Here is a 15,988-nt window from a genome sequence, read left to right on the forward strand (position 1 = left end):
AGTGCAAATCATCATTCAGTTAAGGTTTAGGGGGAGAAAAATTCAGGCAATGCCCCAAATTCGGGCAGAAAATAAAAGGAAAAAACTTGCAGGGTTCATTAAACCGGAGCATTCCACTTCCAAGGCTAGAGACCAGAAAGGAATCAATGTCAGAGAACAGTAACACGAAAACACAAAGAGAGCTCAAAGTTGTTAGGACATAAAAACCTGTGCAGAATTACCCTCAAGCTCCCTCTTCCATGCTCTTTCCCTGAAGAAAATGTGATATCCCTATCTTTTATATGGGAATTTATTTGTACATAATGTATAAAATTGGTTTGGCCTTAATGCCACAGTAAAGGACCTGTTTGGCAGCACATCAAGCAACTGCTTCCTTAATGCAACATTTTTACTTCCAATTAAACTTGTAATGAGTCCACCATTTTTTGCATGAACTCACAACAAAAGTAATGGTAGCTATTTTTTTGGCTTGAAAAAAATCTATTTCTGCTGTTTTAAAATGGAATGTAAGATTTCTGTGGTACATGTATATAAAAATATATTTATTGAACCAGCTGTACACCCATCCATGCCGATTCCAAGAAAAAAAAAGGAAAAAATAAAAGTTTTCTGAAATTTTCTCTGAATGAATGGGACAATTATTTATCATCTTTGATGGTTAGGGTTGGTGGGGACTGGGAAAATAAACACATTCAGAACTAGTTAAGTTAAACAGGACCTGAGACATAAAAAATGGGGGGGGGGGGGGGAGTTTGCCATGTAGAAATACATGGTCCTAGATCTTATCCAATTTTTCTATAACTCATATGTAGGGGAAGACAGGTCCAAACCAAGTCTAAGAAGGGCAAGGGAGTAGCCAAGTAAGCATTACAGTTCTGGGTTCCAAATAAAATAAATAGGAAACTAGAAAAATTTCTAATTAGGCTTAAGAATTCCCTCTATACTTCACTTTAGATTTTCACTTGCCCCTCCCCTCATACACATATCAGAAAATTCTATTTTACCTTACATTCTCCGGTTATCTTTACTCCTCTTCCCACACTTAAGAGGAAATAATCAATGAGAGAGAGGAGCCGTCTCAGACCTTTAAAATTCACTTAGGTAGCTAGGTGATAATAAATAGAACACTGGCCTTGGATTCAGGAGGCAAGAGTTCAAATCCAGCCTTAGACACTTGCTAGTTACTAGCCGTGTGACCCTGGGCAAGTCACTTAACCCCAACTACCTTGCATCCAGGGCCATATCCAGTCATCCTGTTTCATATCTGGACACTGGACCCAGATGGCTTCGGAGGAGAAAAATGAGGCTGGAGAAAATGAGGCTGGTGACCTAGCACAACAATCTCCCTAATTCAAATCCAATTCATGTGCTTATAGCATCACCTCCCTGATGTGGTCTTCTTCAAAAATGAAGGACAGGGGGCAGTTAGGTGGTTACAGTGAATAAAGCAGCTGCCCTGGAGTCAGGAGAACCCGAGTTCAAATCCGGGTCTCAAGATACTTAGTAATTGTCTAGCTGTGGGATCTTGTGCAAGTCACTTAATCCCACTGCCTTAAATATAATTTAAAAAAGAAAAGGACGGGGTGGCTAGGTGGCGTAGTGGATAAAGCACCAGCCTGGGAGTCAGGAGTACCTGGGTTCAAATCTGGCCTTAGACACTTAAAATTACCTAGCTGTGTGGCCTTGGGCAAGCCACTTAACCCCATCTGCCTTGCAAAAAAAATAACCTAAAGAAAATAAAGAAAAGGACAAACATTAAAATTCACTTAAACAGTATAATGAGCATATAGCCTGGCATGGCAGCATTTAATACTTACTGACCAATTCCATTAAATGAAGTTGTTAAATAACATCAGCCCTCAAGCTGCAATTTTCTCAAAATTAACTGTTGTTATGGTTAAGAATCTTAAGACTCAAAACTCAGGCCTAGATACTAGCTCCAGTGTTGTTAGCCACTACTGTTTTCTCTAAGTTATATTCACTTCCACTCAAGGTCCAGAATTCATCCATGGTTTAAAAAAAAAAATTATCTAAAAGACGGCAACTAAGATATATTCCTATCAAGGAGCAGAGGGAATGCCCACCCAAAAATCCAATTATTGGTTCCTGTGTATTTCCTTAATAATTTTACATGAAAATGTTAATGTCAACTTTTAAACATTTTGTTTGATGGTCTTTTGAGGGTCTACTAAATTTCAACAGAAGTCCACCTCAAACCTGTACCTCATATAACATTCTTGCTAATCTTTTAAAGATTCACATAGTTCTGCATCAAGTGGATGATTCTCTCTACTGGAAGCTATAAATTAAAATCCCAATTCACTGATTTTTAATCTAAAATTTCTCCTCCCCAAGTTGAATTGTTCATTCTATCTCAGTGTCTACTTGCCCACATTTAAAATATCATCCAACAAAATACTGCTTTCTATTTAACAAGAGTGCTAGAGGTTTATTTGTAATCCAAGCTTCAAATTCATCTCCATTTTGTGACAAATATTTATGTAGCCCCTTCTCCAACCTACCCAATCCACAATAGCCTAAAAAAAGAATATGAATAAATATAACTTCATCTGGGATGTGTTGACAGGCAACTCTGGACTAAATCGTATTTCTCCAGTCCTCATATTCTTATTTTAAAAATAAAGGTTGAAGAAAATACTTTATTAAAAATTCACTATCACTTACCTATTCTATACTATGAATTCTCTACTTCAAGAGATGGCTGTCAAAAGTCAGTATCTTTAATTAACCTCCTCAATCATAAACAAAATTATAAGGTCCAGTTAGAAATGGTTTGTACAATGTGGCAGAGAAAAGGGAGAAAGCTGGGCTCATTAATAGTTCCTTCTGTTTCAATTCTTTGCAATCTGACTTCATTATTTTACTTAAAATATATGAAAAAACAGAGGATATCCATAATTAGATTTTTAGAAAACAAAAAAAAATAACATGTCCCAGAACAAAGTTTCAATTTCCCACACAACTATGCCCCTTTACTAACCTAGAAAATTAAATTCACAGATTCATCTCTATACAGACTATGAAAGTCTCACACATTACACAAAAGTTCTCAGTTTTGGTCTGCTTAAATGTTATTGTGAAAAGATAATGCTCTTCAAGTATAAATTGTCAATACTAACATGAACATTTACTTAAGTAACACCCTAACAGCAAATGACTTCATAAAGTAATGGAAGTATAAACAAATTACATTATTGCTGAAAAACCAGTGTCAGTAAGAAACCTGAGGAATTTAATCATCTAATTAGATCCCTCTCCCTTCTCATCACATACCTCCATATCAAATTAGTGGTAACCCAGGATTACAGCTCAGGTCCCCAAGATTCCTGGGACATTTATCAATCTATAAAAGATGCCAAATTAGAAAAATTTACAAGTTCAATGTTACTACATGACTATCATTGGATCTTGCACCAAAACAAAGTTGACAAAAAGACTCAAATTTCAAAATTCTAATCTAGTAAAATCTAATTTCAAAATAAGATGGGAAAGAGCTAAGTTCTCTACTTTACTCCATTCAATTTCTTATCAAAAAGATAAAGTGGAAAAAAAATAAGAAAAATAAAAGTTGTTAGCCAAGCTAAAGCAGCAATTCATTGTCATGTTCATTTTCTAGTTGCCTTGTTCTCGCTATAGTTCAATCGATTTCTCAAAATGTATAGAACAAGAAAGTACCACAAAGTTCTGCTAGGTACAATTTGAAATTCCTCCCTATAATTCAACTCTTAAAACATTCCCCAGTTTCACAACCTTAAGCTGTTCTCCATAATATTTTTTTTTTTTTGCAAGGCAAATGGGGTTAAGTGGCTTGCCCAAGGCCACACAGCTAGGTAATTACTAAGTGTCTGAAACCGGATTTGAACCCAGGCACTCCTGACTCCAGGGCCGGTGCTTTATCCACTGCAGCACCTAGCTGCCCCTTGTTCTCTATAGTATTGAGTTACATTATCAGCACTTCATAATTTCCCCATCAAGACCTGGAAAGGGGGGTGGGGGAAGAAAGGGGAAAGGGAGTAGGTCGGCGAGAGAAACATGCTACTCCTACAGATATGAAAGGTGTCAGAAGGAAGGGAGATTAATCCCAAGAACCATGTAATGGTGTTTGGAGGTCCATCTCCTTGTTTATTGCAACTTTAAAACTCAATGCACCATGACAGTAAGCCAAGAGCAAAATAAAAAATTTTGTGAAAATAAAAGGACAAGAAGTCAAGAGCAAAATAAAAAAAATTTCTGAAAATAATGGCATCTGGATTCTTGAATTATGAGTTATCCATTGATACCAAACTTTAATTTATCTGTTCAAATAGCAGTTCAACAAATGTCATATTTTTGCTGCATAGTATATGGTGTGAAATAATAAAGCCTATTAACCTGAAGGAAAAAAATGTACAATGAAAACCCTAACAATTTTAACATATCAAATGTACTTGTCTGAACTCAAAATATATTTTCTATTTTTCAAGTGCAAATACAGAGAAATTAAACTTATTAAGTTTCCTGGAGTAGATTTCACTAAGTTTTGGAGAATTTTCATTTTTGTGTTGTAAAATTATTTAGCTTCATAACCAAATCCTCCTGTGTCCTCATCCTCTCCCTCTCTTTTCCATGTCTTTCATTTGGATCCAGATCTTTTAACTTCACAACATTCTTTGGACATACTTCAGTTTGTCAACATCCTTTTGTAAATATAGTGCTCAGAACAAAGTTAGAAAAAGGCAATAGAAAGTTAACAGCATTCTCATTCTAAACACTGTATGTAATTTTAACTTTTTTACTTGTTACTAAAACAAGTAACAGGTAGAAGTAGCTGCAACTTACCTAATTTCATTTTTTTTTAACACAAATGAGATTTTGAATTTCTTTTTTTTTAGTTTGTTTTTTTTTTTGGTAAGGCAATGAGGTTAAATAGCTTGCCCAAGGCCACACAGCTAGGTGTCTGAGGCCAATTTGAAGGTGCTCCTAGCTCCAGGGCCAGTGCTCTATCCACTGAGCCACCTAGCCGCCCCCAATTTTGAATTTATCTTAACAGATTCAGTCCACCATTCTAATCGGCAAGAATCTTTCTGAACTCCACCCTCTTGTCATCTATAAATTTTATAAATAATTTTGCCTTTCATCTAAGTAAAAATGTTGGACAACAGAACAGAATCCTGAGGAGATTAAAGAGTTCCCCTTTCCTATGTAGAGTTCAATTCATTAATTACTACTCTTTGGATATAATTGTTCAATCAAGTTTTCAAATACAAATTGTATACTACCAATCAATTTATAACATGATCAACTGAACAATTTTAAAATAAAGTGAACCTTCCCAATTCCCTTCCAAGGTAAGAGAATAAGACCAGCAATTGTAGACAAAAAAAAATAAAGACCCACTAATAAGAATTTAGGATTGAAAATAACTTTGCTTATGGATAATAGAGAAATCAAGGCTAGATTTTACAAGCATCTAAATAAAATTCTGCATAAACAACCTCCCAGCATCAATTATATCACAATAATGCTATACTTAATTAGTTCTTACCTTTATATGAACTTTCCATCCTAAAAACTTATTTTCAAAAAACTGTTTATACTTTGAAAAATAAGACCCCACTAAGACACACTAATAAAAGAATCACAGGAAAAGATAAATTTATCCGGCAGCCATGAATTTCTGGAGCCAGAACTCCCGCACAAGTTTCAAATTCCTTCTAATACACTGTTACTATAGACCAGATATTGATCAAGACTAATTGATAAGATGACTAATTTTAGTTCTAATAACCTAAAACAATAGTCTCTCTTTCAATCAAAAGTGCCTCAAAAGCATTCCAGTTTAGATTCACCTTCCGTACACCTTTAAGAACCAGTTAGTTAAGTATGAACACTTGATAAAATAATATGTAGGTAATGTTTAAGATGAAAAACAATCTAACAAAACATTTGCAGGAAAAATTCCCACTTACTCTGAACCTGATAAAGCAAATCTAGATGTTTTTATTTTTTATTTATTTTAAAACAATTTGCCAAGACTGGAATGAGAGATAAATAGAAGGCACAACAATTTTGCTGTTTTTTTGTTTTGTTTTGCTTTTTTACAAAAACAAACTAAAACATGAAAAAAGCTCCCTACTTGAATAAATTTTTTTTCCACAAATTCATGAAAAGTGTTTTAAAGTGTTGAATTCCACACATTTGAAACCTATCCCACAATCCAAAATTCCAAGTGGTAAAAACAGCAGTTTAGAATTCATTTTTGTGTGATCATGTATCAAAAGCAAAAAAAAAAAACTTCTATGAATACCCTTTATTCCATTTTTTAACCATGACACAGAGAAAAGCATGACTGTCAATTTTTCCAGTGGCAACAACTCCAAACCAGAGAGTAGTCATGGCTCTCAATGAACAACTGTTTTTTTTTTTTCTGCCCTCAAAATGTTTGTCAAATCCCGGATTTCTGAAAGATTCTTGGAACACGTGGAAAAAGAAAAAGAAAATTATTCCAAAATCAGTTATAAGCAAAGATATAGTCCTTTGGGATAAAACAGCTGTTGCTTAAAAAAAGAAAGAAGAAAAAATCTAGTCTGTATATTTGAGGCAAGCAGGGAAATGTTTTTTTTTTTTTTTTTTAAATCGACTTTTCCTAAAATATTGTTCCACAAAACTGGAATTAGGGACAAGGACTTAAGGGAGACAGTGGGGAATGAAAACAGCACATACAAAAAAGCCATTAACACAAACAAAAAAGGGCCTGAAATTGTATCAAACGTAGGCAGTCTACATAACAGGCTAGGGTCACATTCCAAGATATTCAAGGCTGAAATTCACAACGCTGCAGGAGCAAAGGTTTGTGCCATCAAGTGAAGATCTATGTGCTGAATTCATTTACATTGACCAATCCCCCTTCCAGCTCCAAATCCTGGTTTCTGGGACATTCCTCCACGGGGAGGCCCTCTTATTCCACCACCTAGCCCACTGCGTGGGCCTCCTGGTCCTCGTGCTCTGTTTTCTCGACGATCACCTTCTGTGGCAGCTCGAGTCTTCTTTTCCTCAACATTCAAACGCACTTCACCTCTGAACATGATGGGCTGTAAAAGTTAAAAGATTTCTAAAATTACAGTTCCTGAATGCCACTAAATACTTAACATAGAAATTGGGCAAAAATGCAACATATTTGTTTTTCATTTAATAAGCAGGCTATTTGGAATTCAAAAGAAAGAAGCAAAAGCAAGTGTGCAAAGAACAATTTATTTGTCATTTATATAGCACTCTGTGATCTTTAAAGCACTTTGGTTCAATTCCTAGTCTAACCTTAAAAACTTTAGCCAAAAATGGTATCAGGATATCCCCCCCAGCAGTTGCCACAAAAGGTAAGGTTCTCTTTAACTATAAAGTCTTTTAAGAGTTTGGAGTGAGGTAATAATAGAACAAATTACTATTAAGGATGAGAAAAGATAAACTTCTGAAAAGGGCTACTGCCTAATCTATTTTAAGATATAAATGGCAAAAGAAATATTAAAATAGTCCTGATTTGGGTTAATGATTTAAAGAAATTTCATAATCTTAGCAAATAAATTGTTTATTTTGAGAGGTATTATGCTTTGACACAAAGATTTCAAGTAGAAGCTAGATGATCATTTGCCAAAGTTCTTTTCGAGGAGATTCAGGTGATTCACTTTTAGAAACCATTTATCAAGTGGCTGCTATGTAGACAAAATATTATGCTGTGTACCAGACAAAGATAGGTAAAGAAGACAATCCAGCAGAAGGTAATATAGCCAAAATACAATGACTAAACATTTTACATTAAGCTTAGAAAAGAGTCAAGATGGTAGATCAAAGATTGGGACTCGCCAGAATTCTCTCCCTCAAACCATTCCAAATAATTAAACAAACAATCCCTGAAAAATTCGAAAAATTCTAAAATGCAGAATCCACAGAAAGACTTGGAAATAACTATCTAGTCCAAGACTACTTAGCAAATCCATGAAATGAGTCTGCTGTACCAGTTGTGAAAGGAGTGCAGTACAATGATGCTGTGCCAGTAGTACCAGCCCAGAAATCAAGAATAGCTAATAGGGCAAAACTGGATCAGTGAAAGTGGTGGGAGTTTCCAAACCTCTCAGCCCAGAGACTGTCAAAGACAATCTGGAAGGTCAATTGGAAGAGTCTACCACACTAGGTTAAGAGTAGAGCACGACCCAGCACAGGCCTCAGCAGCACAGACCCAACCTCAGCAGATCAGGAGCAATCCTTGTGACCTACTGCATCAACAGCAGCAAAAGCTGCTTTGCTTCTAAATTACTCTCAGGTCACAGAGGATAAGGGGGGGGGGGGGTCACAAGGAGGTAAGAGGTCTCCTTTGCTATCATCGAGGTGTTGCTTTGCATATTCTTGAATCTGGGTGGCTATCTGGATCACAGTCCCAGGAAGAGGAGGAGCAGTAACACAATAGAGCTCATCTCCTCACAGTGATGTGAGAAAATCATAAAAACCAAATCAGCAGCTTAATGAAAGAGACAACAAAAACTACTGAAGAAAGTAACAATGTAAAAGTCAGTTTGGGTAAAATGAAAAAAAAAAGACAAAACTAGAAGAATGCCTTGAAAAGCAGAATTGGTCAAATGGAAAAGGAGTTACAAAAGTTCACTGAAGAAAGTAATTCTTTAAAATACAGAAAAGAGCAAAGGGAAGCTGAAGACTTAGTAAGACTTCGAGATACAATAAGACAAAACTAAAAGAATGAAAAACTAGAAGACAACATGAAAATCTCATAGGAAAAACTGACCTGGAATATTAAAAACTAGACCACCTGAAATCCATGATCAACAACCAAAAAAGGACCTAGATACCATCTTTCAAGAAAAACTGCCCTGATATTCTAGAACCAGAGGGCAAAATAGAAGTTGAAAGAATCTACCAATCACCTACTGATAAAGATCCAAAATGAAAACTCCCAGGAATAGTATAGCCCAATTTCAGCACTCCCAAGTCATGGAGAAAATATTACTAGCAGCCAGAAAGAAACTTTTCAATTATTATGGAACCATAGGATAACAAGATTTAGTAGTTTCTATATTAAGGGATCATTCCCTGGAATATTTCAGAAGGTAAAAGAGCTTGGATTACAATCAGGAATTTACTACCAGTAAAACTGAGCATACTCTTTCTGGGAAAAAATGGATATTCAATGAACTTTGAAATTTTCCTGATTAAAATACCAGAACTGAACAGAAAAACATGATCCTCAAATATGAGTCTCAAGTGAAGCATAAAAAGGTTAACAGCAATGGCAAATCATAAGGGACTTAATGATATTGAACTGTTTATATTACTACATGGAAAGATGGTCCTAATAACTCTATGAACTTATTAAAACAATTAGAAGGAGCATATAATAAAAACAACGGCAAGGTGGGAGTTGAATATGAAGGGAAAATATATTAAAAAGATGGAGTTAAGGGGTGTGAGAGAAACATACTGAAAGAGGAAAAGAGGTAGGTAAGTTATTCCACATAAAGTTTCTGCAGTGGAGTGGAAGAGGGGGAATTTGAGGGGGGTTAAGTGAGTCCTACTCTCATTGAGGGGAAGTTAGGTGGCCCAATGGATAGAGAACCAGTCCTGGAGACAGGAGGACCTGAGTTCAATTCTGGCCTCAGACACTTAATACTTGCTTAGCTGTGTGACCTTGGGCAAGTCATTTAACCCCACTGCCCTGCAAAAAGAAAAAAAAAGAAAGTGACTCAGAGAGGGAGTAACACATGCATTCAATTTGGCACAGAGATCTAACTCTAGAGCACAGGTTAAGATTTTATTGAAACAATAGACAATATACTGATTTGCCATTTTAGTGAGAGTTCTGCAGTAGCTCAGCTTCCCACAGCAGACCACATAAAATCATCCTTCAACCACATGCAGCCCTAACCTAGAGAAAAGTAGGAGGAAGTAGTTAGGAGGGAGAGAATAGAATGGAGGGAGGGAGGGAAATAAGATGATGGGAAAGTTAGCAATAGTAACTGTGGGAGAAAAAATATTCAAAAAAGTTTTCTTGATAAAGACCTCATTTGTCAAAGAATGGAGTCAAATTTATAGAAAATAAAAGCCATTCCCCAATTGATAAATGATCAAAAGATATGAACAGTTTTCAGATGAGATTATCAACTACTTATAACCATATTTTTAAAAACGTTCCAACTATTGATTGGAGAAATGCAAATTAGAACAATTCTGGGGTACTATCTAATACCTATTGGATTGGTTAATAGAACAGAAAGGGAAAATGATGAATGTTGGAGGGGATATAGGGAAAATGGAAAACTAATACTGGAGGCATAAAATGATTCAACCATTCTATAAAGTAATTTGGTACTATGTCCAAATAGCTATAATACCATGCATACTCTTTGACCCAGCAATGTCACCACCAGGTTTATATTCTAGAAAAGATGAAAAACAGATGGATATGTATCTATAAGGATATTTATAGCAGCTCCTTTCTGGTGGCAAGGAACTGGAAATTAAGGTGATGGTCATTAAGTTGGAGAATGACTGAATAAACTGTGGTATGTGATTTTGATAGAATGCTATTCTGCTGTATGAAATGATGAACAGGAGCAGCTAGGTGGAGTTCAAATCCAGCCTCAGGCACTTAATAATTACCTAGCTATGTGACCTTGGGCAAGTCCCCAATGTCTTGTTAAAAAACAAACAAATGAAATGATGAAGAGGATGCTCACTAAAACTTGGAAAGACTTAAATGATCAGATGCACTGGGAAATGTACTGTATACAAAGTAACAGCAATATTATAGGATAACAGCTTTTTTCAACAGTGCTGTGACCCAATAGAGCTCTGCAAGACTTATAATAAAGAAAGCTATCCATCCCCAGAGCAGAGAGAGCTAATAGTGTCTGAAAACAGACAGAAGCATACCTTTTTAAATTTTATCTTGAGGCTCCTTTTTTGGGGGGGATGGGAAAGTGTCTGTTTTCTTTTACAACATGACTATTATGGAAATGTTTTGCAAGGCTACATATTTTTAACCTATATTAAATAACTTGCTTTATCAATGGAGGAGATATGGGGTAGGAAGAAGTAGAGTATTAGGAATTCAGCTTCAAAAATGAATATTAAAATTTGGTTTTATATGCAACCAAGGAAAATTTAAATCAAACTTTTTTTTAAAAATGAGGCAAATAAATGTATATAAAGAGAGGAAAGAACCTTTATAAAATGGAGAGAGGAATTAAGAAGCAAGAGGGAAAAAATCGTGTTTTAATCTGACTACTGTCCAAGACACTCCTAGGATCTGACAATCATCACAGGGGAAAATAAACAAATAGACTTATGCTAAAGTTATGAGTTTATAATGGCTAAAAGGGGGAAAAAAATTAAGCTTTTCTGAAAAGCAACTTAAGTTTAAAATCATGATCTTCATCCTAACATATAACCTGACTCAGGTATGAGGAAGACCAAATAGGGTCAATGGGTTCTGTCATAAAGCTTCTGGTGACAATGGACGTTTCACATGTCTACTATTGGCCCACTCATGGATAAAACGAATACTGGATTACATGAACCCTCCAACTCAGAAACAATGAAGTCTAATGTCGCCAATAGTTCTCAAAATAATAAATAAATACTGCTCACACTAAACATTAACGGAATGTTATATAGGAAGTTGGTTAAGGGAGAAAAATTTGTTTACTAATTGGAATTTTATAAATGGAAGGCTATCATATTATTTTGACCAATTTTCTCCAATGTTTTAGAAAATGGGGTGATGTCTATTCAAGCCCAGAATTTTGTAGAGACTAGGGAAGAAAAATAAGAAATTTAACTTTTCTAACTCCCTCCTGGGCCAAGTCACAGTAGTATGCTTTATCATTTTAAAGCACTAATCTAAGTTCCCTGATTAAACCTCCATGATTTACAATTCTGCTTCTTTTAATGACCAAAAAAAAAAAAACCAGAAATAAGAAAAGTGGGTAAGAATATCAAATTTTGTATTAGCTTCATCAAATTTTACATCATTTTTCTACTGGTTGCTGAAACTATTAGGAAAAATAACGCAATATAAATCTACAAAAATAAGTTTCATAGATGACTTCTCAGAAATTTTAATATGTAAATACAAAACAAAACAATATACTATACTACACCACCCCTTCTGATATAGTTACTCTCTTCTGACAACAAATCAATCTCACTAATGGAAGTGTTAGGATGCTATTTATAGTTTTTCCTGGAAGAACTCATCTTTATACTATGACTGGAGTTGTTTCCTCAGTCAAGTAATTTATTCAAAGAATTAAATGACTTTATTTTAGTCATTTCCATTCTCTCACTTACTACCACATCCTATAACCTTATTTCTAAATTATATTTGTACAATAAGTGGCAAGCTACAGGGCAAGGGTCTGGAATATAATAGTATTTATGAATGAAAATCTTGGTTTTTAGCTATACAAAGTTATGCATATACATACATGTGTCTTTATATATATAAGTTCATTTACAAAATAAGGTAGAGGAACTTTATGTAGTTTTATGAACTTTGATATTTAAATAGACTAAACAGACTAAAATGGAATTCAGCAGATATTTGGTTAAATCTAAAAAAAAATTCTCATTCAAAGTCATGAAATATTTTCAAACACAAATTTTTATAACCAATATACCATGATTATTTAGAAATACAATATTATACGTACGAACTATTCTTACCCTGCTGCCAAGGATCTTCTGAACTGGCTCTGGGTCATCAAACACCACAAAACCAAAATTGGGTAGCTTCCCACCACTATTAATTCGAAGTTCCACAACATTCCCATAACCTTTGAACGAAACACAAAAACCTTCGGTCATTTGTTAGCCTGTTGTTATGCCAAGAGAACTTACACTTTCAACTCAAGTTCCAACAATTCAGTAACCTACTTTGGAAGAAATCTTTTAGTTCTGCTTTGTCCACATCATGTGGAAGATTTCCAACAAAAAGCTGGTGACTGTCTGGATATCTCACAATTCTCCTTGTATCCATATCACCCTGTTCTCCACCTTCACGAACTTGAAAAGAAATAAAATGTTTCAAGTTTTACTATAACTTTTAAAAAAAATTTTTTTTAAAGTTCGAACTGATTTCAATGGCCCTTAAGACAAATCATACTTCCAAAAGTGCTCTTACTTGGTCTAGGTCCCCTCTGAGGAGGGATATTAGTCCGTTGCTCCCTCACTCTCTGGTCCCTCTGGGGCCTCTGTGGAGGTGTCTGAGATTCAGGTTTTGATTCCGGGCGAGCCTAGATTAAAAACAACTTAATTTGTATATAAATAAATGAAGCTCACCATATTAGAATTCCTAACTAATCTAAGTTAAACTGCTACAATATTTGAAACAATAGAGAACCAACAAAAAAAGGCTTCTAAAGTCAAATTAAGAATAAACTCATCCAACTTTCATATTAGAACCTCACCTGTGAAGCTGGTACTTTAACAACATGAGGTGGTATCCCAGACACTGGAACAGCTCCACTAGGTGGAAGGTTCTTACTAGTCACAGATGCCCAGGAAAACGTCTAAAGGAAATGGTATAAACAAAAGATCAGTCATAATATCTAACTCTATTCCTTAGAAGCAGAGACTATCCCTGCAGATACTCCTAGTGTATAAGTTTACATATCCATCCACTCCTGCTTTCAAGGGTTTTTCAGTATTAAGGTTAATGCCTAGAGTTAGAGTCCCAAACATACTCATTTAGCAATCTTTAAAATGATAGCAACCATGTTTTCTGCTTGAGGGCAGAATTACTGTTTCATTAAAGGTAACACACTATAATGTAGAGTACTGCCCCAGAGAAAAATAATTCATTCTAGAACTCAGATAATCATTTTCCTTATGGGAATCTTAAGCTAGTCCAAATACAAAGGGGAAGTGAGAAAGAAGAGAGACAAAAATAAGGGGGAAAGATAAACATTACAGCAGATCAAATTAAAGTGCTGCAGACATGTAGGGAGAAATGGGAAAACAGAGGGTGGAGGGAAGGTGATAATTATATTCCTTCATCAAAAGAAAAAGAGTCCAGGGGTTGAATTTTAATAGGCTCATATGAAGGAGGAAGTAGAAGTTATGGATATTGAGTACTGAACAGGTTAAATACAGTACATGGAGAATGTTGTAGTTAAGAGTACAATGACAATTCATCAAATTCAGTTAAAAGGAAGGGGGTTAAAGGATGCTTGGGTCCTAAGACTGTGGTAAACTTATATAATTATAAAATACTCATCCACTATATATTGAAGTGGAAAAGATGAAAAAATATGGAAATAATCAATGTTGGAGGGTTAGTGCATTATTGATGGAGCTGTAAATAAGTACAATCATTTTCTAAAGCAATTTAGAATTATGCAAATAAAGCAACCAAAGTGTCCATATCCTTTAATTCAGAGATTTCAATCTTACACACACACAAAATGGAGGTCACAGAATAAAAGTCCAAATAGAAATCAAAATATCTATGACAGTATTTTTTGGTAATAGTAAATTAAAAACAAAGCAAATGGAAAATAGCTAAATAAACTGTGATACATGAATGTAATAGAAAATGAATACACAGTAAAGAAACAAATAGGATGAGGAATACAGAAAAACATGAAAAGATTTACTTGAACAGATACATAAGATAATTAAGCAGAACCAAGCAAAAATATTAAGAACCATAAAAGTTCATGTTGCAAATTTACATGAACAAAGCATAACTCCAAAGGAGGTATGAGAAGATAGCCCATTGCATTCTTCTGTAGAGGTGAAAAGGTCCCCAGTCATAATAAATTATATTTTTAGACTTTTTAAATGAGCTGATCAGTTATTCTTTTCCTCCTTTATTATTTGTAGTTTAAAAAACATTGGCTATTTGGGATGACTTTCCAAAAGGGAATAGTGGAAATCAAAGGATTTTAGTGACATTTTTAAAAAAAACGAAATATATTTAAAAGAGAATAATCTTGAACTTTGTTATCAGAAGGAAGGACCAAGAATTTAAAATGAAAAAATTTTTACTACAAATTTGGGTGTATATTCTATACAAATTATTGGATTATGAAAAACAAGTGTTGCCAGAGAGCAGTATGGTAATTTCCTTACTCTCAAATCCTCTTGGACTGCAGGAGCAGAATCCACAGGTACAGGAGATGAACTCTTTTGAGTCTCCTCAGTAACAGGCTCTTCCAAAGCTGGTTCAGACTTTTCTTCATGAATTTCAGGTTCAGTTTCTTGTGCAGGCTCTGGTTCTGGCTCTGGTTCTGGTTCCACAACAGGTTCTTCGAGATGCTCCTCCAGGTCATTGCTTGTAATGTGAAGTATCAACAAGTCATTCTATTTCCTAGAGTCCAACAAGTAAAGCTGACTATGTCTTAGTTCCACAGTTTTGACCCTAGCCAAAAACCAAAATCAAGAAATAATAATTCTCCAGAAGACTGGAGAAAAGGAGGGAAAAAAAACAATCACAGGTTGGTGGATTTTTTTTAATACTTGTTTTTAAAACTGGAAATAAATTTTCTAAAAATAAAATCTTTCTCCTTCTAATAGAGTGCACATAACCATTCGAAGTTGGAACAAATTAAATACCTAACGTTTCATTCAGTGCAATCCTGTTTTACAGTATTTAATTCTTCTATTGTTTGTCATGCTGCTTGACTTCTTCCAATTAGATTCTAAGCTCAAGGAAGACATAAAGCATTTAACATATTGCTCAATAATTGTGACTGAATAACAAAAAGGAGTATTGTCCCTCATCCTTTTTATCTAGATATATAGTTGATGTCTATCTGGTGAATTCATTTAAGTGAAAGATAAAATAAAACACATAGAATGATATCATAAAAACAATTTACATTTAGATAATCCTTTAGGTTTACAAAGCATTTCTCACAACTACCAAGAGGTACAGGATTCAGATAGTCTCCATTTTAGATAAGGAAACTGAGTCTTTAAG

General features: G+C 34.8%; 1 protein-coding gene across 2 annotated transcripts in view; it reads right to left on the bottom strand.

The window, feature by feature from the left end:
• Positions 1-6,153: 6,153 nt before the first annotated feature.
• G3BP1 (G3BP stress granule assembly factor 1) overlaps positions 6,154-15,988 on the bottom strand; it is a 30,960-nt gene continuing 21,125 nt past the window's right edge. Inside the window, exons 7-12 of one of the 2 annotated variants that reach the window (XM_074212571.1) lie at positions 15,139-15,340; positions 13,473-13,574; positions 13,187-13,298; positions 12,940-13,068; positions 12,730-12,839; positions 6,154-7,091 (exon numbers count right to left, since the gene is read on the bottom strand). In XM_074212571.1, the coding sequence (XP_074068672.1) occupies positions 6,885-7,091; positions 12,730-12,839; positions 12,940-13,068; positions 13,187-13,298; positions 13,473-13,574; positions 15,139-15,340 (862 nt within the window). In that variant the 3' untranslated portion in view covers positions 6,154-6,884. Of the gene's footprint in view, positions 7,092-12,729; positions 12,861-12,939; positions 13,069-13,186; positions 13,299-13,472; positions 13,575-15,138; positions 15,341-15,988 lie in introns of both variants that reach the window. The other variant, XM_074212570.1, reaches the window with a different exon arrangement.

This window comes from Macrotis lagotis, chromosome 1, assembly GCF_037893015.1.
Source record: "Macrotis lagotis isolate mMagLag1 chromosome 1, bilby.v1.9.chrom.fasta, whole genome shotgun sequence".
NCBI classification, from domain to species: domain Eukaryota; kingdom Metazoa; phylum Chordata; class Mammalia; order Peramelemorphia; family Peramelidae; genus Macrotis; species Macrotis lagotis.